The sequence below is a fragment of the Magnolia sinica genome, chromosome 13, assembly GCF_029962835.1.
Source record: "Magnolia sinica isolate HGM2019 chromosome 13, MsV1, whole genome shotgun sequence".
In the NCBI taxonomy this organism is placed as follows: Eukaryota; Viridiplantae; Streptophyta; class Magnoliopsida; order Magnoliales; family Magnoliaceae; genus Magnolia; species Magnolia sinica.
Genome location: NC_080585.1, coordinates 1844096 through 1866851, shown reverse-complemented (window position 1 = coordinate 1866851; position 22756 = coordinate 1844096). Strand labels below are relative to the sequence as shown.

Here is a 22756-nt window from a genome sequence, read left to right as displayed (position 1 = left end):
CATAAAGAAGGAATCAAATCACTTATAACAGTACATTCTCTCTGTTTTTAAACCTAAAGCGACCCGTTCAGCTGTCAAATAAGATTCTTCTTATTTTTCTCAATAAGTAAGCAAAGGTGTCACTATGCACATGTCTACCATGGATGTCGCACGTTGATGATATTTTGAAATAATCTAATAATCAACTATATCATTAAAATCACACCAATAAAATTATTCAAACTACGCAAAGGCTAGTTATCTAAATTGATAACTAAAAAAAATGGACAAGTTATTTGTTTGTAATCCTTATGTTTATAATACACTTGAAGTTCAATTTTATTTTTTATTTTTTCATTTTTTGCTAAAGTATATATTTCAATGGACTCATTACAATAATTATGACAAATATCACATATATACACTAATTTATGACATGAGCTTTAATGTGAGATATCACGTATGTTTCTGCAAAAATATTTTAAAAAATTATAAGCTCTCCCAATTCCTCCCATTTACTCTCATCCAAATAAGATATTTGGATTTCAAAATATGAACGGTAGGATCACCAGTGAGCCCCACATGTGCAGTTAATAGGTTGATCCACTCAATAGGTGGGCCACATACCTTCCTTTTGAGTTAGGCTGTCTGGTGTACATTGATTCCACCTTTTTGGCCCTTCTGATGAGTGATGAGTGAAATAATGTGAGGTCCGGACCACTCGAGTTGCGTGGCCCGTTCGGCAGGAGAGCCGCGGTCTTGGTTTTAAAATTTTAGTTCTCGTAACATTCCGCTTGGATGCCACTTGATCAGCCAGATGGGATCATCTGGTCAGGTAAATCTGGCATCGTATCTGGGCCCCAACAGATGAACGGTTCTCGTCCTCAGTAGCCCCATTATCGACGGCAGAGATCAGTTGAATCACAATTCTAAACCTCTTTGTCAACGCGCGCAAATAAATCAATTTCGCGAATTTGCCGCCTGATTTCGAGGGGAGCGGATTAAGTGCGGCCTCGGTTTCACCCAAGACAGTGCGGCCCTTGGCGTGGGAACATCTTGATGTATATATTCTACATCCACGCATTCCATCCGTTTTTTAAGACGTTTTTAGGACATGGTCCTAAAAAAGAATCAGATATAAATCTAGGTGGACCATTCCATAGGAAACAGAACTGAATGACCATTAAAACTTCTTACAGGCCAAAAAAGTTTGGATCAAGCTTATATATATAAGCCCCTTAATATAAGGTTACTTGACCTTATCAACAGGTCGGATGGAAACTAAACATTATGGAACCATTACGGAACCATTACAATTAGCTTTACGAAATTCTTAATAGTGAAGCGTCCAATCACCACTGTTTCATACGGTATTATGCACTTGATATTTAGATATGTTTAATTTTTGTATTCATGCCCTAAAATGACCTAAAAAATGGTTGGACAGCTTGGATTTAGAATACATACATCAAAATGGAATCAGTGTAAGAGCTGGACCTACTTGTGTGAGGCCAGTCCGCATCTAATGCTCCCACATTTGAGGCCATTCTATGCCTAGCCTTATTCCACAATCCTGTTCGCGGGCCACTCGGCGTAAGGTATCCAACACGCTGAAAACCTTGCTAGACGGTGTTACTTGGGCACACCATGATGTATGTGTTTTATCTATACCGACCAAGTCATTTTGGATCATTATATTAGGCAATGAATACAAAAATTCACAAGTGGACCACACCGTAGGGATTGAGCACCCACCATTAATTTGCCCTACTAATGTTTATTTTCCATCCAACATTTTCACTAGGTCACACTCATATGGATGAAGGAAAAATACAAATATAAACATGATCCAAAACTTTTGTTGCTCTAAGAAGTTTTTAACGGTAGTTATTTTGATCACTACTTTTTCATTTGGTGTGGTCCACTGGAGATTTAGATTGCCTCATTTTTGGGCTCACGCCCTCGTTAGAGGGGGCAAAATAGATGAGCAACGACGATAAAAGACATAAATCATGTTGAGTCCCATGGCACCGTTCAGTAGGGACGTGGCTACTCGCAGTGTCACCGTACAATCCGCGTCCGTCCAAAAGGGTCGCCCCATCATAAAAGAAATCGGATTGGGTAAACTCAGTTGGGCCCATCTTGAATGTATGTGGTCTATTTACACCGTACATTTGTTTTTACATTTAATTTAAGGAGTTTAGCTCAAAATTGAAGCATATCCAGATATCAAATGGATAATACCACACGAAACAGTGGGGATAATGATTTCTACAGTTGAAACCTTTCTAAGCTCGACAGTGATGTTTATTTGTCATCCAACTTGTTCGTAAGATCATATGGACATGGATGAAGGCAAATAAAAAATATAAGCTTGATCGAAAACTTATGTGGCCCCGTGGAATTTTTCAACAGTAGACTTTTAATTCAACACTTTACTGTGGTGTGGTCCATTCGAATATTATATATGCTTCAATTTTTTTGGCTCAGGTCCTAATTTTATCTGAGCAGACTTTTAATTCAACACTTTATTGTAGTGTGGTCCATTTTGAACATTATATATGCTTCATTTTTTTGGTTCAGGCCCTAATTTTATCTGGTAAAATGGATAGACAGAGGAGATCAGATACATAAATCATAGTGGACCTTACATTATTAACTCACTACGCTAGATGTAGTGAGTTACTACGCAATCCGCTTCCATCATAAAAGCCAGACGCCCCAAAAACCACGCTGGGCCAGATATCGATGGTGGGCACACGGTGCCGTGTATATTACATCCAGTCCAATTATGCATGTAGCCCTCCCACTAACTCGAAGGTTTCGACGGCGGATGTAATTATCCTCACCGTCTCCCGTAGTGTGGTTCACTTGAGCTTTGGATATGCTTCAATTTTTTTGTGATGCTTTAAAATGATCTGAAAAAATGGATGGACGGTATGGATATAACATATACATCACGGTGGGCCCCACCGGGTATCCACACAACGATACCCTCGCAACACAATCCGCCAACACCTCCTCTCCAAGACTCTTAATCAAAAAACCCTAAAACCTCTCACTCTCTCTTTCAAAACGAGGCTGCTTCGTCAGCTACTGCTACGTAGGCGGCTTGACCCTCTTCCTCATATTTTCACCCCAGATCTCGTTATTTGCGTTAGAAATTCCGCAGGTAAGAATCTCTCTTTATCTGTTTTTCTCTTCAGTTTCTTGAAATTCATGAGATTTCCCGTCTTATCTTGTTGAAATTATTGCTTTCTTGAAACTTGCATATTTTATCGCGTTTTCTCTCTTTTAATTCTCTGAAAAAATCAAAGAGATATTCAAATTTCGAAAATTCAAACGATCGTCGTTGAAGTCTCGAAAATCGTTGCCGCTCGAGCAGTGTTTTGCATTTCCTTTTGTAATTTCAGCAAAGATTCCGAATATCGCGCAGGAGAGAATTCTATTTCCACTTGGGCGAATCGATTACGTCGGAATTGTTTCCGTCTCGTAAAGCGTGGAGAGATACGTTGGCTTCTGTATCGTTTCCTAGGGTTTTTGCTTCCTGTTCCGTTCGCCCGGCAACAGGAAGATCGAAAATCCTAGAGTAATTCAGCTTCTGTTCGGAAAGCATGGGGATGGAAGCAACACCGGACGTGGAAGGATTCCATGAAATGACAGATGATTATTACAGTGACTCGGAGGTGGTCTCCCATGTCCGCGACGTCCTCAAGTCGGCCACTCAGGTATACATTCTAGACTCGAAGCAACTGAATATTTACCCTTTCAGGGTGCATTAATTACAACATTACTTTAAGGGCATTGTTCTGAAAGCCGGTCAGGGCGTCCTGCCGGTGTAACAGATTGCTGAATTCAAATGGGTTCAATTGTTGGCTGGTTCAAACCGCAACACCACCTCCATGTCACAGTGATAGAGTATAATCCCTTGGGAAAACAGAGCCAGTTCATGTCGCTTTGTACTTGTTCAGGCCAGATCAGCAATGGATTTGATTGGCTTTCTTAAGCTTAGATGGTTTGGGTAGAACTGTCCCTGACAGCTGTTACACTCAGACTGCTGGTGGGGGTGGCAATGGGTCTGGTTTGAGCCTAGCGTTAAAATTGATAAAACTCCTCATTTCCCACTCGAATGTTCCTAATCTATCTGTTGATTAAGCGGGCCACACATGCGTAGAGAAACATACTGCACTTAAGAGGAATGAAATCAACCGTTTATGTTCAAGATGCATGGTTCGCGTAATCGAGTGTTGGAATGGCATACTTGTTTCATATTAGACATGTGCATATGAAGTCATTTTGGGCTAGGCTAAAGTGACTTGAGCTCGAGCCTCGCCCAAAAATTGATGGAGCCATGCATGTCAGGCCCAAGCCTGGTCCAAAGCTGGGTTGGGTTTGTTGAGCGGAGCAGGCTTCCTGCCTGATTGCTACCCTTACTTCCCAGTCTTGTCCATTTTAAAAACATTTTCTTAAATGTACACGGTTTGAAGGTTTTATTGTGTTTGTGAGGAATCATATGGTCTAGTTCTGAATTTCAGAACCCAGCTCTCTTTGAGGTCTTAAAATTAAAATCTAATGTAGGGTGACGTTGAGCATTACAATGAGCTGGTTGGGGTTATAAACCATACCGAGCAGCTGGAGGTTGATCAGGAGGCCTTGCTTGTGGTAGGTTGTTCTCTTTTGAGCAAAATTGTCATTGATTCCTCTTCCAAACTCTTGTGCTGATTAATTTAATTGTATGTGCTTACCAGCCAAGTTTAAGATCATTGTCGGGAGCAGTCTCATCTATTGATATTGTTCACCACGAGGCTCTTCTCTCTTCTGTAAGATCAGGAGTATAGTCCTTTTTTTGGGATTTGTATAAAATAAAATACCCTGAACTACTAAAAAAAAAACTGATTATTTCCCTACTGCTGTATGTGCTTCAGATATTTAGGATGAGTATTTGGAACTACAGACGGGATGCAATGGATGCCTTGCTAGAATTAATCGTTTCTTTGGTATGCATTTTTCGTTGTTCTCACTCCTGGTTTCTGTTTGGTAGCATAATTGAGTGGGCCAAATTTGATTATTTGTTTTTTTTTTTTTTTTTTTAAAAAAAAAAATTTGAATTTTAATTCTATCATTTCCAGGCTGCTTCAAGTGGCAAATTTGTTGACGCCTGTTTGGACATGCTTGTTTTCAATTTTTTGCCGCCTCCAACTTTGCTTTCCTTTGTGACGCAACCACGGGGTCTTGCAAGAAAGGAAGAAGTTCTTGATCGGGTGCATTCAGCCCTGGGAGACATTGCTGATTTGGTGCCTCTTGCTCCATTGAGGTTGTTGCCAATAATTATTCAGAGAATGCCACGGATGCATACTAGGGAGGCTGTGAGTATTAAAATCATACTTCTTTGTTCATAGTTTGAAGCTTATCTATTTGATTTACATGTAGATTTGTATGTACACATAATGTTTGCTTATGTCCTTCAGATCCATGTCATTTTTGTGCGCTTGTAGATGTCAAGCTGATTTCTAACCATCCTTCCCTCTCCTTCTTTCTTTTGTTTCTACATGAGATACAATTTATTCTCTAAAATGTATTTGCTTGTTAAATCAGTTTACTTTTGGTATATTGGAATGAAGTAGTGTCAGTTCATTGGAGAAGAAAGTCCTTCTCATTTAGAACTTGCCAATGTACTTACGGCCTTTTAGGGCCTGTTTGGTCTGTGGATTAAATGGTATATAATTGCATTAGATGGGATTAACACCATTATAGCACAATGATTGCATGTCTGGAAATACCATGATATTCTAGCCATCCAATCCCCACTTTCGGGATCAAATTCTTCCTCTGCAAAAACATTGCATTAAGCGATACCTATGTTTGGTGGACCATGGAATTGTGACCAGATTCACAATTGATGGGGATCACTTGTACACGTATATAACTTGAATGTCACGTGTAAAGGGCGCATATGGATGGACAGTGTGGATAAAACACTTGTGTCAATGTGGGGCCCACAGATGTAGTGGATTTCAAAATCCACCAAAATCCATCAGAAATCCTGTTGGGACCAAATGTAATTCCATCTCACATAATCCCAATCCTTTTGGTCATCTGCAAATGGCGAATGAAATTTGCACGATACCAAATGCAAGTCTATACCACCTAATCCCACCTAAGCCCAGATTCCAAACAGGTCCTTAGTTACTTGCTATGTTTTTACCATAGGAAAACATCTGTACCATTTATGTTCCCTCATGCAATAATCAACTGGGTGAAGACTTCTCTTTTGGCTATGGTAACAATCATGCCCAAATGATAAATTCTATCATGTCAATGTGACAGTTACTTTCTTGTTGCTGAGGTTTATTGTAACTGTGTTTCTCCTATAGCATCAGTGCAACAAAAAAATATTGATATAGGTTCTTTGATTGGTTGTTACCATTATAAATTCACCTTAGTCTGAAGATTTTTCCACTTGTTCTTTTAGTACATTGCATTGTATGTGGAGAGCATGTTGAGGCTGGAGAGTGGTGCAATTGGAGAACTTGTTGGGAGCACAATGCTAATGGCGGTGGTGGATAGGCTAATAGATTTAGATGTGAGTACATGATGTTTCCTAAAAGGAATTGTCAAAACCTTATGGTGCACGCAATTAGCCTTATGTTAATTCTCTGTGTTTGAATATTTTAGATGGAAATAGGATGGGAGGACATCTTGCAGGAAGATTCTAGCAAAGGCATATTTGACATGGAACTGGAGGATGTGGAGGAACATTCAGATGACGACAAGACAATTGGTAACGAGGTAATTCTCTTACTTTCTCTAAAGTTTGTTATTATTTGTCTATTTAATATACCTTTAAAAAAATTGTCTATTTAATATTTGTTTGATATACTGTTTTGAAAATGTGATCTTCCCATTAATGAGTTGGATTGTTCGCAAGGGTTTCAAACAGAATAAACTAAATATACAGTGTTTCTCCGCAGCTTCCAAAAGGATCATTGACTCGACAAAGTTTGGGTGGCAATGTAATTGCTGACAAACTAGATACCTTGATGGTACTCACTTGTGAGCATCTCAAATCTTGTACAGAGAATGGTCGTCTAGTTAAGGTGATCTTCTTTTTCCAATGTTTTGTCATGATCTCATCTTTGGAGGGTATCTTATCTTTGGTAGTTTCTTTTTATTATTATTATTATTATTATTATTATTATACTGTAATATATAGTTTCATCATTTATTAAAAAGAAGGAAAAACTGCATGCTCTTTTATGTTTCCAGGTGGCTGTTTGTGATTATGGTAAATAGAAATTGAAGCTGTTTTGTGAATGAAACTTGCCACATTGGGGGCTGGTGGATAACATAAATATGAAAGATATCCGTATGCCATTCTTTAGTTTTGGTTGTTATAATGTTGTCCCTCCTTATATTGAGAATGTTATTTCTCTAGCCTGCATGTATTCAGAAACTCTTGGGGCAATTCTTCTTATGTATTTCATGTGAGTTGAAAGAATTGGACAGGATGGATTAATGCATCATCTCTCTTTTAAATGGTCCACAGGTATTTGAAACACTCATCCAGTCCTTTCAGATAACTGTGCTGAATGCCTATAAGTCGAAGTTTGCCCAGGTAGCTATCAATATCTGTCTTATCTATTTCTGAAGGTCTTCTTGCTTTTTTATATCCTTTGTTGCTGTACCTTTTTCTCCACTGTTTATTAATATATTAATATTAGGTTGTCAATTGCCCGTTTGTTGCACCTTATCCTGAGACGGTTTTCTTTTTATGGCAGTTTGTGGTGTTTTATGCATGTTCGCTGGATCCAGAAAATTGTGGTGTAAAGTTTGCTGTTGTACTTGCAGATATTTTTGTAAGCAGTACTCAACCTCCCCTTACAAGGTAAGCTGAAGGAACTCTCAAAACCTTTTCGTGTTTGGGTTGTCCGAGCCCTTCTTTCATGTAATTCTTTTATTCTGAAATAGAATGGGATCTTTTGAGATGTGACTGATTGTCTTTATTGTTTTAAATCCTACACCTGGAAATTTAGACTATCAGGGTATGGGACACTGAGCTCTTATTATAATTTCTTTTTAGATGGATATGCATTTATTCCTCATTGGCTTGCATGCGTAGTTCTATCATTGTTAGTGCTGGATGAGGCGTTTGTTGGTGCAGTTTCTTCTAGTAACGATAATCAGGGATCTCAATGAAATAAAAATACTAAAGGAGAAAAAGAAAACAAAAAAAAAGAAGATTCTCAATGCCTGTACTAGGTAGACTGCAGCTGATATCTACTTTGCTGAGCATATCTATTAGAGAGCTGATTTCTTTTAGATAGAGAGATGGATAGTCCCTTCTTCTTGGTTTTCACTTCAAATTGGTTAAAAAAAGAAACAAAAAACTCAGGTTGCATCCATTATATAGGTTTGCATGCTGGAACAGGTCAGAAGAGTTGGTCCAAACCACCCCCAGAACTGGTCAAGGTCTGGTCTGGGTTTTAAACATTACGGATATTCATTGGTGAACTTTCTTGTACTTTGCTAATATCCAATCGAGGATCTCAATGAAGGAAAAAAAAAAAAAAACTTGATTATCAAAGACTACCAGGTAGGAGACCGGAGGGTCAGCAAGTCTCCATAATTATTGGGTTCTTACATGGTGGGCATTAGTGGCCTTTCAAAAAGAGTAGCTTTCCTACCAATAAAAACACAACACAAGCTTCATTTTCTTTCTTACTTCTTTTAATATAGAGATGGATAGGCCTTTTCTTTGGCCCTCTCTTCAAATCAGCAGAAAAGAAAAGAAATACTCAGGTTGAGTCCAGTAATCTTTGACTGTTTACCAATGTTTAAAACCCCTGCCTGACGTCAACTAGTTTTTAAGGGCAGTTTGGTCCAACTGTTCTGACCTGTTCCAGCCCACGAATCTGCATAAAGCAAAGCAAAAAGGAAGCAACAATTGATCAGTTTCAGCCATAGTGGTTAGGGTGTCTGATGTACAGGTAGAATCTTGGGTTTGAGCTTTACATAGTGATTTTCCATTTTTCTAACAAAACAATTTATCACCCTTTTTCTGTATGATGGCTGATGACCTAGTTGACAAAGTTTTTATTGATCCAGCCAGTTTATGTGACCTGGTTATGGTCCAAACTTGTCTCTCTAGTCCAACTTCAGATTCTAAAACCTCTCTCTCTCTCTCTCTCTCTCTAGAAATTTAGAGTTTACTCTGTCAATTACCATTCCAGTAGTCCCTCTTGTATTTTCGCACATACGTCACATGCTTACTGCTCATTGACTAGCTCACGGGTCTATACATCTCTTGATCTCATGAGCTCGTGCGTCTGTTATGGTTCATCATGCAGTGGACGTGGGCGTGGAAGAATTTATTTATTCCAATGTCTACATGTTTGTACAGGATGACCTGTAGAATATGTAGATGAGTAGAGTGCATACACTCTTTGGTTATTTGTGAAAGCACACACACACACACATGTGTGTGTGTGTGTGTGTGTGAAAATGTACAATTGATTCTTCAAGTGCTAGGCTACTAGTGCTGTATATGTGCATGCTTGTACTGGTTTCTGCAATGAATTCTGAAGCATAAGAGGCTAGATGGCATCTCTTATATTTCTTATCTTCTTTTCTTTTCTATGCAGGATGAGTGCTGTTGCTTATCTTGCTAGTTACTTGTCTCGGGGGAGGTTCCTGTCATCCTCTTTTGTTGCTAGCATATTGAAAAGGTCACTGCTGAACAAGTTGACCGCTCCTTTCTTTCGATCCTATAGATCACACAATTTTCTGATGTGATTCTTCCTGTATTCATGTGGACAGATTGGTGGATTGGTGTTTTGCGTATTGCCATTTTCGGAATGGCGAAGAAAAAACAATGAACCCTGCAGCACATCGAGTCTTTTATTCTGCATGGCAGGTACATTCTTTGGCTTGGATGTGCTTTGAGGAGATGCATAATCTTCTTGTATTATCACTTTTACATAGCTTGATGCCATGTTGCCAGTAGCAGAGAGAAGTGATTGCATTTACACATTAATAGGTATGACCAGGCACATAGCAATTTCACACATTAATAGGAACCTGTGGGTTTCTAGGTTTATCCATGGGGCTGGTTTCTGTGCTTACACATCTTTTCTTTTCAAACTTGTTGTATAATGATTCTTAAGAAAAAGATCTGTGCTTTGAAATGTCATAGGCAGTTTTGGAGTAGCAGGCTTTTAACGACCTTTTAAAAAAAATAAAAATAATAAAAAAATAAAAAAAGAAAGAAATACATTTAAATTGAAGATGGCAGAGAAGCGGTTGTCCATGATGTATGAAACATCAACTGATGAGAGATAAAGGGTTTCCTTGCGAAAGCATAACAAATATTCTGAAGACTGACAAGAAAACCGACAGTTACTTAAACCGTTTGTGATCCTATTTTGCTTGAAGTACTAAACCAAGTGACATCCAACAAATACATGGCCACACATTTCCTAGGATCTAGCCGGTGTTTTAAATAGCGAATAGCATGGAGTGTAGTTTACCTCTCTGAAGCGTGAGGCGTAAGCTACGTAGCGTGTATCGTAAGGTACATGCTACTTCTATATTTTTAACGAAGGTTGTGCTTGGTTGCACCAATTTCATGATGTTTTGCACCAAATTAGGTGATTTAGAATGAAATTTACAAAATGCATGATATTTGGTGCAATCAAATGCAACCTGTAGTAATAGGAAAGGGCAACAATTAAGTATAACGGTAAAGAAAGAGTAAAAAACACTGATTTAATATTGTTACTTTTATTATTTTACTAAAAGCATTGAAATTATTAATGAGTTTTTATTGAAAATAAATTAACAAATTATTGAAAACATTAAATGATTTTAATGTTATTACTGAAAGCATTGAAACGATTAATCAGTTTTTATTGAAAAAAAAGGTAACAAATCATTGAAAACATTAAATGTTTTTAATGTTGTAGTGAAAAATAACCTGTAATGTGAGCTACATAGTGTGTAACATACTTTATATTGTGTGTAGCATATGCAAATTATCATGTAGTGTAGGCTACACGCGACTTAAGCTATTTTCATGAGCTACGTAGCGTTAAGTCTAAGCCACGTTACATAGCGTAAGCTACACACTAAATAGCGTAGCTATTTAAAACACTGGATCTAGCAATGATCTACCTATAAGGCTAACTTGTTTTGAAACATAAGCTATTGTGGATATGATGTCATAGGAAGCACTATATCATCAATACCATAATCTCGCAAAATGACAACATACATGTAATTACCAGTACCATATTTGATCTATCACGTTGAAATTATTTTTATAATTTCCTGATAAAAGAATCATAGCTCACATACCCTTTGCTGTTAGTTTTATTTGCTAGCAGTTTCAACCATGTCATTTATTCTTGCACCTAGCTTGTTATTTGAGTGAGTGGTGTATTGCCCCCCTGATGCCATGTAGCCCAGCATCAAATCTTACCATGGGTTTTCAGTAAGGCAGTGGCCCTGAAACACACACACACAATAAAATAAATAAATAAATAATGTTTCTCTTCTTGATAATTTGTTAAGTTTTACCTTTATCTGACATTCTGAACTCATTCTCTCTCTCTCTCTCTCTCTCTCTCTCTCTCTCTCTCTCTCTCTCTATTGCAGGCTGTCATGTATGTTCTCTGTTTCCGGATGAGGTCGATGATGGATGTTCCCCATCTCAAATCACAGCTTTTCCACATGCCCTTAGAACCCATCTTGCGTCACCCAATGGATCCTTTGAAGGTGCGTTTACCATTATGTGCAAGGCATTGGTCTGTGGTATGCATCTTAGTACAAGAGGATCAGTCTCCTTACAGAAAATTGCACTGGATCATTCATATCCTTTTGTGAACCAAAATTTGGTTGATGGTGAATGCTATGCTTGTTTTTTCTCTGCACCATTTTTTCTTCTTCCAGCTTTTGTTTCTTTCAATATCTATAACCACTTGGTGTGGGCTCAACTCCCTTTCCCCTCGAACTGTGTAGGGATTCCAAAATCCTGTTTGGATCAGAACAATTTTGAAATCCCCTTGAAATTTCCCAAAGTAGGTGAGGCAGACACTGGCACATCACAAAACAAATTGCCATTTTGTATGTTTCTCCCTGCAGAACAGGTAGTTTGGAACTTAGTTGCAGGATTATTTCTAACTAGCTGCCACTCCTGCTTCTAATCACACTTTGGTCTTGCGCTTCCGCTCCCTCTCCTGCTCCTGCTTCCTTGCCATTTATACTCATACTTGCTACCTGAACTTGTCACTGCTTTGCTTCGCGCTTAGTGCAACTATACTTTGGAATTCCTGCTAGCACCTAACTAATACCTTTTTGTGCTTTGCAACAGGTGTGTTTGCCTTCCATAGTAGAGGAATTCCTGCGGCAAGCCAAAGCAGCCTGTCTATTCACCGTGTCAGAGACCTTCCTCTTTAATAATGTGCTTGACTCAGAATTCTCCAAGGCTTTTGGTGGCATGGAGAGGCTTGACATGTTTTTCCCATTTGATCCGTGCTTGCTGAAGAAAGCTGACAGGTTTTTCTTTCAAGCTTTGCATTAAATTTTCTTAGAAAAGCGAGTTCATGCTGTTCTTTTTCGACATCCAAGTGATGGTGGACATTTCTTGATGAGGAATGGAAAACACTTGGGTACCTTGACCAGGTGCTTACTGGGGTTAATTTGTTAGCGTGCATAAAATCCACGCTATCCGTCAATATCATGTAAACCACCTCTTTTGGTCGTGATTCCAAAAGTAAGTCTGATTCAACAATCAGGTGGATCACCCCATAAAATTAGACCTAAAACCTCTAAATTCAAGTGTTATGGTCTACATAAGTTTTGGAATACTGTTGACTTTTGGGTAATTTTCTCATCATGACGAGGCAAATCAGATGAATGGATTGGGAGGCATATAAACACCGTGGTAGGCCCTACACAGAACTAAGGGTGTTCCATACCAATTGTTTCCTATGGTGTGGCCTACCTGAGTTTTGGATGATGATGATTTTTGGGTTGTGGTTAAAATGAGGTAACATACCTGATGGATGGGGTGGATCTCATGAAGGTTTCATTCATGTGGCTCTCAGGTTGCAAAAGTAACCCCAGTAGGTACTGAGCTGTGGGCTAACCCTATTGCAGTTCGTGAGGAATCATATGATCCTTCAACTGGATGATGTGTATAATATAGTGCTTGTCTCCCTGCTTGGACAAGCGGGGCTGCCAATGATTCAGTGATCGAGACTGCTGGTCTGATGAGCCCGGCTGTTGTGAGGAATTCCTCATAATTTCCCCAATGGATGATTATGATCCTTCAATCAGTGGCCCTGCAAGTAGATGGCTAAGAGAAAATGTACAGTTGTCCATATTCAATGGAGGGAAAAAGAAAATACCAACAGATGGTCTCAGTTCCTCCTATCTAGGAGGTTTGGGCTTTCAATGGGTACCTGGACCCATGGGTGCCCAATGGACCACACCTGATTCTGTGGATCCAGGTCCCAGTTATTGGACCTAGTTGAAAGTCAGGTGTAATCAGGTTTCGTTTGGGTCCATCCATGTGACCAACCAGGTTAAATGTTGGGTCTGGGTCAGGTCCAGTTAGTTTTAGTAATATAATTTTATATTTTTAATACTTTTTTTTGAAAGATATATTTTTTGATATATTGACCATTCTAGCAAAAGAAATGAGATTTCCTAAGCCACACATGTAAGATAGCCCATTACACAACATGCACGTATCAAAATGGTACGTGTACGTGCAATCTAATACTTCCATTGGGTGAGCCCAACCATGTAAATGCTTTTATTTGTCCCAAACCAAACTTGAAATCTAGATCCAAAGACCTGATGGGTACCTGACTAGTACATGAACCCAATTGGATTTGGGCTTGTGTCTTCAAGAACTAGACCCGATCCAGCAAGATTGGAACCTGTATACCCTGGATACGGGTGCTGTAGGACCTGACCCAATCTTGAACCATTGACAGCCCTATTTGGGGAGCAAGTCTGGGACAGTAGCCAGCCCATCAAATCGGTAGTTTTGGTTATCAAACTACAATGACGATTGGCTCATTGTTCAGTATTGAATATTCTGATGCTATGGAAGCTCTTTATGACAATTCTCTCATCCTTTTCTTACTCTTTGAAGATATATCCGACCGAGCTTTGTCTTCTGGTCGATGGTCAAAACCACATATGACGATGACCAAGATGATGATGGTGAGGAAGATGCAGATGATGACGAAGATAATATTGCAGATGATGCGAGGAGGTTTGGAGAGAACGACATGGCCGCAAGCTTTGAAGAAGTCGACGTTGACCTCAATGAGTTTGAATCTTCAATGAATAAGATGTCCATCACACCCAAGAATTCCTTAAAATATGCTATGGGGGACGACATTGGGATCCCCAGACGCATGCCAGCCAGAATCAGACCCTCTACCAGTCCATGGTGATTGGTGTTCGCCCTTGATGCGGATATGGGAGAAACATAAGTTTCCGGCTGTGTTTATATACCAAAAAGAAAAAGAAAAAAAACAGAGAGAATGCAGTTTTGCGGGTTGACGGTGTCAGCCTCAGGGAAGGTCTGAGGCTGGGTTGAATTCGTCGTCGGGTGCTGGTTGTCTTCTTTTAAGGTATTATGACTTTTAGTGAGGGTGTTTATGGGATGCGTTTTTTGTAAAATGATTGGTCTATGATTGTATGATCTTTGAACGTAAGTGAGATACAGTTTTCTAGGATATGTGGCGTCTCAGTAGGATGTGCTGGAGCAGAAAGATTGTTGTCTTCCCAAACACGTCCCACCACCTGTCATGGCAATGGGTTGGTTGAGTCCGAGGGTGAGACTTGGAAATGAGAATGTGGCCCATATAAGTAACTGGGTCAGGCTCAGGTTGAGCCCTGCCTACCTGACCTGCTGTATAGCTGATCAATGGATTGGGCCCATATGACCTGAGCTGACCTGACCTCGCCCACAACCGAAAACAGCGTAATAGTTGAAAGTAAATATTAAGGCACATTTGGATTCCATCATTAATTGGGTCGAGCTGGCATACCTTTTAACCCAGCCCTGTTCTTAAACCCAGAGTGTCGTCATGCTGGGTCGGGTTGGATCGGTTGAGTCACACCCAATGATAATTGGGTGGGCCAGGGTGGGTTAGTTGAGCTTGGCTTGATGAATTTGAAGTTGGTCGCCTCAGGCCCCAGTGTAATGGTTTTGCAGATCGGGTTGAACAGGAGCGATTGCAGCCCCCACCCACCAACCATGGATCATGGGCGGGTGGGGTATACCTATGCGTTTTTTAAACGTGCTTGTACATGGTATTCCTGCTCACTACAAGTAAATAGGGGAGATTTTCATATCTAAATTTGCTTCTTTTTATTTTTCAAATATAATTTTTATAAATTTATTTTTACCTTGGTAGAATTTTGGGATTTGTTTGAAATCTTCAATAACTTATACAAGGTAAATAATGGGGTAAATTTTTTATTTGCGACTGTGTACTTCCTATTATTTGTCAGTGGAGTTGGTAAATGGGCACAATGCCCTTTTATGTATGGTTACCTGATGCCATAGGCTACCATTTTGGGAATTTTTCCTGTTCTTCCCATTTATCAGGTGGGCGCTAACGTGAGAATTCACTGCCCAAAAACACCTCCTTTGGATCATCCGAACCATTTGAACATCAGACTTGCTCTATGGTTGAAGAGGATTGATAGGCTGAGGTCATCCTCGTTTAAATTCAGCCATGTGCTCAGGGGAGGTAACGGCCTGGTGGATGGGATGGCCCGCTTGGGGTCCCAGCTTCAGCTTTCCTTCATAGCTCATCATGTGTCTGAGCTCACCCCTGCAATTAGAGGCTCGATTCTTCTTGATAAGTGGGTCTCGGCGCTGTTCGCATGGTCCATTGTGTATAGGTCCATTCCCAATAAAACTGCCCCGTGTGAATTTCCCTTTTACGATAGGTCTTGGCCTGAGCTTGCTCGCCTGGCCTTGACTCGAATGTTTTTGTAAAGGTTAGTTTCTCATGAATATACTCCCCATCCTTCTGGGGATTTCTATTTAAAAAAAGAAAAAAAAGAAAAAAAAAAAGACTTGCTCTATGGAAAACATAAGTAAGAAGAACAGATATGCTTTATGGGAGGGGGAAAAAATGAAAAAGAAAAAAGGACATGCTTTGTGGAATTTGCATGTCATAGGCAATCTTTTGTAGTAGAGGTTTGTCTGTTCAATACGAGCTATGAACGGCGAGTGATAAACAGGTATCATGAATTGTGGGTCCCACTTTGCATGTATCATGAACAAAAAATTAATATTATCTGACCTTGGATTGGGGGACATTTGTTTAAGAGTTATCCAATTATCCTGCTTCAACAAACGAGTGTCCACGAAATCAGACGTTAGGATTTTTATTTATTTTTGTTCAAACAGTCTGATTTTTGTGATGTGACTTAGTTAAGTTCCAACTTTCTAGGTGCCTGGGTATCAAGCCGTATACGACTGCCCTTAAAAGCAGCAGCCATAATAACAGATAAAATGTTACTTTCAGCCCCTAAAACCTCTTGCCATGCCAAAAGGTCCAAAACAAGAAACATTTATATATATATATATATATATTTTAACACACGCACACACACCACCACACACTCACACGCCATAGTGGGATTTCACCACCAATGGGTACTGGAACCCTTGACTAGGTGTTGAAACTCCTAAGAGTCTACCACCGGAGCAAGAGAAACATACAAGACTTCTAGTCGACTCACTGAGTTGGCAAGCCAGCTTGACAAGACTTCTAGTTGACTCGGCGAGTATGCTCTTGGCTCGAAAACTCATCAAAGTGAGTTGACTCGGAAGAGTTTCCAGTCGAGTCACCTAGTTCTAGAACTGGGATCTGATCGCCTACAACCCACTTTTACAAGCATTTAAAAAAAGTGGAATTAGAAATTGTGAAGGCGTGGAAAAATGGGTTGTAGCCTACAACCTCTTGTAGGTGATTTATTCTCTCAAAGAGTTGTCGTGATCAGATCACTGTCTGATCACAGAAGTAGCTATTCTATAGAGGGGCCCACAATGATTCTTACAATACTAGTGGGCCACCATTCCCAATAATGACGTGTGGACCCCCAAAGTTGAAAAATCTGGAAATAATGAAATTATCAAAGAATCCCTAAATATAATGAAATTACCCCCCCTGAACTTTTTTGGATTGACCAGTCAACCATTGGGGCGTGAGGGTGTTTTTATTCAAATAGGCAGATTACTTTGGGTTTTTTTTTTTTTTTTTTTGTAAATTTGATCGAATTAAATCTTGCTATTAATAACAAACTATCAGTGGCGCGTTTGGATGCACAATCCAATTGAATTGCAAATTAGTACGGTATACCAAAGTGAATCTCACCAAATTGAGGTTTCAATTAGCATTGATGCTGAGGGCCCATTTCGATCACTTTTAAACGGGTTACCCTCCGATGTTAGTTTTGCACTATTTAAAAAATGTAGGGACACTTCAAACGTACACATGGCATAGTTGTAAGGCAATCAAGACCATCCAAATCTCCAACCCAACTATGGATGGAGCATAACAAACAAATGCAGTGAGAAGATAATATTAACCATCTAATTTTCCATTGGACCATTCATAATATACTTTTAACCATCCATTTGATGGACACTAAATGAATGGTTAGGATTGTTCGATCAATGTGAATTTAAAGATATGCTCCACTCAATATGGGACCCACAATTTGGATGGTCCGGATATCTGTAAATCAGCTCCACTTATGAGAAGGACGATGAGTCACCACCATTTCCTAACGTAGGAGTAGCAGACTCCCCATCATTTAACCGAGGACTCGCAAATTCTACATTTTAGTTCCTTCATGCATCCAAAAGCAGTATGATAATGAGACAGCTGTCAAACCTGTCCCTCTTCAGACACGTGGCACGTGTACATATTGCCACGTGTCACCATGTTTTTTTTTTTCCTTGAAATGAAAAAAAAAAAAAAAAACAGAATATTAGGCCACGTCAACAAACATGCTACATGAAGGAAGGAACACGTTACCCAAAAATACCAAACTTGTATGAGGGTACATTTCTTACATGTGTGGCCCACATACCCTCTCTTTTTCTTTTTGCTCCTTTTCCTTTCTCTTTCTTTTGGTATTTCAATCTGCCCTGCAATTCGGATAAATCCCAACTGCATTTTGAATCTTTCTCCATCCAAAGATCCCAAAAAGCTAACTTGGACTCGTCAACCCCATCATCATCATCACCACCATCCATTCAACCTTAGCTTTTCTTCAGCTCATTCCTTGAACCTTGTGCACCCCACCCTCAAAAACACACACCTCGATCCAACCGTTTGCTCGTTTCCCTGCCATGATTTCCTTTAGAAAAAAAAGCAAGTCAAAGAAGATCATACACACATCGGGTCTAGGATATGTACAACACCCTTTTTGTGCCCTTCTATTTTGTACCACTGGGGCCCACTTTTCGGTGATCCGAGCCGTTGAATTCATCGATGGACCGTATCCCCAAAACCCCATCAAATGCGACGATCCTTACCCTTCGATCGGACGGGTAGATCCGTTCCATCGGCGATCGGAGCCGTTAAACTTATGGATGGACTGTATCCCAAAAATACCATCGAATGAGGCGATCCTTACCCTTCAATCAGGAGGGTAGATCCTTTCCATCTAGATGGTTCCATTGCCGATCAGATAAACAGCATGGATCAATGAATTATGGGCCCCACACTGACAACCTACGTATATCGTAGAGTACGATGATCGTAAGATTCCTATGTTCTGGCACTGGTGTTGATGGCCCACTTTGCCGTTTATTCCATACTTTTCTTGTGTCCCCTCTTAGTATAAATGTGACAACATTCCCTCACTCATTCCAGACATTCCTTTTGTTGGTTTTCATAACTTTGGTTGGTCACATTTCCATCATCAAAACCACATTCCTTCCCTTTCAATATTGGGTTATTGATGGAGGTATGTTGCCATGATTTTCTAAGATTGGCTTTCTCTATTTCAATAAAATAGCATTTCTGTGGAAGAACATTTGTAGTCCTACAATTTCTCTTTTTTTTTCACTGGATTTGCTAGTTTTTCAATCTTCCCTTCATTCAAATGTCTACTCAGGTTTTAAAACTCCGTTTTTAGAGTACCGAATCCTGTTTTTGATACCAAATTACTCATAAAATCAGACTGGTCCGACTCGGTCCACATCAATCTGACTGTCTCTGCCGCTCTGGCTCGCCTGACTCGGTCCAATTCATTCCAATTCGAACGAGTTGGGCTGAGTCGTCCTGATTTTAAAATATTGTTGGTCTAACTAGGACTGGTTTACAATAAAACTAATACTATTTGGGGAATACTGAGTTGTTTTGAACTGTCTCTAAAACCATGTTTTCAATGGTCCAGATCTTGTGTTCGCGGTAGATGTAGCCGTGTCTGGTCCGGTCGACTGGAAGACTCAAATGAGTCTTGATTTGACTCGGTTCAGTACTTAATTATTAAATAAAGATATTGAAAATAAATGATTAAAGGGTTTTGCTAATCTTCCTACCTTTAAGGCCATTTTAGAAACATCCGCGATTTTTTATGAGTGACGTGTTCCTGCAATCATCAATCCAGACCGTTCATTCATAGCACAACTGGGGGTGCAAGAATCATGCGGATGGGATAATCTTATCCCTTTGAATGGTGTCGATTTGTTACAACTGTTCATTTTTTACAAGCCATTAGATCACATGGTTAAAATCATCTAACTAAACTGCTTCTCTGGAATGGTAAGTGATACAATAGAGGATCTACTGAAAATATGTTTCAAGACAATGATTGGACCTATTGTGTTTCTCTGCTCAATCCTGACTGTCCATTTTCCATGCTTTTGATATAATGTTTTGGACCATCCAATTGGTGTGATTTTTGCAGCATAACTTGCTCTTAGTTGCTTCTTGCATGAATGAAGGTGATCCATGTTTTGAAATAGCTTATGAGTTTTTGAGTGTTGGTTTGCAGACTGTTGAGCTGAAGGTAGAGATGGTGGGGATACATGAAAAGAGACTAAGGAAATGCCTCTCCAAAGTTAAGGGTATGGTCTTCAATCTATTCTTAGTGTAGCCCTTTTTTTGAACGATCCAAATCGTTCATATGGTGGGCCCTATGATGGATGAAAGACATCACTAAAATCCCTCCATCAGATGAGCCTGACTGATTAATCAGGCCCATTCAAAAAAATGTGTACTGTTGGCTGTCATTGCGCTTTTATTTCTGGGATGGTTAGAATCATCTGATAAGGGGGATAATAGAGCATGGCCATCACATAATGTGGCCCACCAACTTCATCAACTTCTTAGGTTACACAAGCATCATTGTACGGCGGATTGCGTACTGAGTAAACTCTGTGGGGCCACCGTGAATTATGTATTTTATCCACTCTATCCATCCACCATATCAATGTGATCTTATGAACGGGTTTGATTATCTGTGTGATCTTATGAAGAGGTTTGATGACAAATAAACATGACTGTGGGCCCTAGGAAGGTTTCAACCAGCTGATGTTTGTGTTTTCCTTTGATCCATATCTGTGTGATCTTATGAACGGGTTTGATGACAAATAAACATGACTTTGGGCCCTAGGAAGGTTTCAACGGTGGAAATCATTATTCCCACTGTTTCCTGTGGTGTGGTCCACATGATATGGAAAAAATGGATGACGGCGTGGATAAACCACATACATTCAAGGTGGGCCCAACAGAGTTTACTCAGTACGCAATCCGATTTCAACTAGGGAAAAAACGCCTAATTATGCGACGATTAGTCAAGAACCCATGTGGGGCCCATTACAAACATCCCCTCAAGTGCACTTAGCAAATCATCGCGTGACTGTGTGGGGTTTAATCCCAACCATTGATTCTAGAGCATGGCCCACCATAACAACATCTTAGGTTTGCACAAGCCACATCGTGAAACTAGGGAAACCACAAACCACGCCTAATCACGCTGCGATTAGTCAAGTGCCCATATAGGGTCCATGAGGCCATTACCAACATCCCTCCAAATGGGCACTCGACGAATCATCACATGGCTAGGCGGGCAGCATAATCCTAACCGTTGAGGGAAAATAAGAGGTTGTGATTTTGTGCGTGATGAATGAATGGCAGGGATTGAGAAGGTTGAAGTGGAAGTCAGCAGCCAGAAGGTGGTGGTGACAGGGTACGCACACAAGAACAAGATATTGAAAGCAGTGAGGAGAGGTGGATTGAAAGCAGAGTTTTGGTCTGCACAAAATGAGATACTTCTCAATGCTTGTGCAAGTAGCAGTTTTGGAAGGATCAACAACTTCAACTTCTTCTAAGTGTCTTTCTCTGTTTTCTTACATGAAGTGGGCCATGTTGGTGAGCACCTGCACCTTTACACGTGGCACACGTGTCAACCCAGCATGTGGATAGGACATCTAAGCCGTGTTTTGAGGTGGGCTCCACCGTGCAGATGACCCAATGTGAAGATCGGGTGGGCCGGGCCATCTTGACTGTGCGGCCGACCGTATGGACGGATCAGATGTTCCCACAAATGTACTTTGGTAAGGCAAAATGTAAAGAAAGAGAATGGAGGTGTTTTGGAAATGGTGTTTTGATTGTTGTTTAGATAGAAAGATTCTGTAGCTAATGGATGGGGTATCTGTCTAAAAAAATATCTGGATAGGAAGATGGTAACCCTCTGATCATCAGGTGGGCCACCCCTAAATTGAATAATAGTAGAATTGAACTGATGCATGGATGGTTATTGCTTCAGTAAACGGAGATCTGATCACCTTCGTACCGCGAGGAACCCTACAATCCTCCATCCCAAGGATATGTGCATTATACAGGGTTTTCAATTTGTACAAATGGGTCTCTGCATTCCCGTGATCTAGACCATTGGTCATCTGGGTCCCAAAGTGGATGGACCATAACCCGCAAATCTCCTGAAAAAAAGGACTAATATTGATGGCTAGGATCTTTCAATCTGAACTGTCCAGATGGGCCCACAGGCCAAGACTGCAATAATCGGTTAATCCTATCTGGTAGTGGTAGGTGACCTGCAACGTCCAGCAAACTGATGATTAAAGCAAACAGAATCCCATCCGTTGGAACATATGCGAGTTTCCTATCCGTTGGAGCTTCACAATGATATGCATGTGGAATCCAAGGTGAACCTCCGCACGTTCCCCATCAAAGCCCAAAACTTAGGCTGATACAAAGCTCAGTTGGGGCCACACAGGGAACAACATACTATCATTTGTAATACCTCCAAATTCACGTGGTATGGCCCCACATGAGTTATGGAATGGCCTGATTCTTAGGATATTCCTTCATGGTAGGACACCTCAGGAATTTTCTATGGTGGGTGGTCCCCTCTCATTGCTCCACGTTGTTCCCTTGGGTGTGGCCCACCTAGTCACATCAAGGTGGGCCCCACACATCTGGAACTCACTCCAGCCTAAAATAGCCAACAGTTATATTTCAACCGTAAATCCATAAACCACACCGCTTGAAATTGTCCAAGTGGCACATAGACATAGACGGTAGTAACCAGCCCTGGGTTACTTCTGACCACCATATGCATGCGACGTGAATGATGGAGATTGAAGCAAGGTAAGGAAGCTCCAGTAAAACCGCCTGTCGTTCTTTACTGAGTCATGGCAAGAACACTCATCAAAGCTGTGAAAAAACTCAATATGGGTACTGATTGACTGACATGGGCA

General features: G+C 40.2%; 2 protein-coding genes and 1 non-coding gene across 4 annotated transcripts; all 3 read left to right on the top strand.

Moving 5' to 3' along the window:
- The first annotated feature begins 2999 nt into the window (after window positions 1-2999).
- LOC131222367 (uncharacterized) lies at window positions 3000-14732 on the top strand. 2 transcript variants are annotated; one of them, XM_058217410.1, is made up of 16 exons: window positions 3000-3151; window positions 3416-3707; window positions 4558-4641; window positions 4728-4799; window positions 4905-4976; window positions 5109-5345; window positions 6452-6562; window positions 6655-6768; window positions 6951-7076; window positions 7526-7594; window positions 7758-7864; window positions 9621-9704; window positions 9796-9892; window positions 11632-11751; window positions 12347-12531; window positions 14141-14732. In XM_058217410.1, the coding sequence occupies exons 2-16, from the start codon at window positions 3594-3596 to the stop codon at window positions 14445-14447; spliced, it is 1899 nt and encodes a 632-aa protein (XP_058073393.1). In that variant the 5' UTR covers window positions 3000-3151; window positions 3416-3593; the 3' UTR covers window positions 14448-14732. The 2 variants fall into 2 exon arrangements, with proteins under 2 accessions (XP_058073393.1, XP_058073394.1); XM_058217411.1 differs by having other exon boundaries at window positions 3008-3151; window positions 3393-3707.
- Window positions 9959-10105, top strand: LOC131224587 (small nucleolar RNA snoR2/U65). Its single transcript, XR_009161060.1, has one exon. It is a non-coding gene; the product is annotated as a small nucleolar RNA snoR2/U65 (small nucleolar RNA).
- Window positions 14733-18899: 4167 nt separating the features above from the next.
- On the top strand, window positions 18900-21635 carry LOC131224005 (heavy metal-associated isoprenylated plant protein 28-like). Its single transcript, XM_058219592.1, has 3 exons — window positions 18900-18996; window positions 20029-20101; window positions 21174-21635. The coding sequence occupies exons 1-3, from the start codon at window positions 18991-18993 to the stop codon at window positions 21365-21367; spliced, it is 273 nt and encodes a 90-aa protein (XP_058075575.1). The 5' UTR covers window positions 18900-18990; the 3' UTR covers window positions 21368-21635.
- Window positions 21636-22756: the final 1121 nt, after the last annotated feature.

What these genes read in the sequence shown, in the direction of transcription:
- LOC131224005 (XM_058219592.1), top strand. An exon ending in ATGCCTCTCCAAAGTTAAGG is followed by an intron (nt 20,102 to 21,173) that starts GTATGGTCTTCA and finishes AATGAATGGCAG; the next exon opens with GGATTGAGAAGGTTGAAGTG.
- LOC131222367 (XM_058217410.1), top strand. Translation starts at nt 3,594, where the DNA reads ATGGGGATGGAAGCAACACCGGACGTGGAAGGATTCCATGAAATGACA. An exon ending in ACAAGACAATTGGTAACGAG is followed by an intron (nt 6,769 to 6,950) that starts GTAATTCTCTTA and finishes GTTTCTCCGCAG; the next exon opens with CTTCCAAAAGGATCATTGAC. An exon ending in GTTGCTAGCATATTGAAAAG is followed by an intron (nt 9,705 to 9,795) that starts GTCACTGCTGAA and finishes TCATGTGGACAG; the next exon opens with ATTGGTGGATTGGTGTTTTG.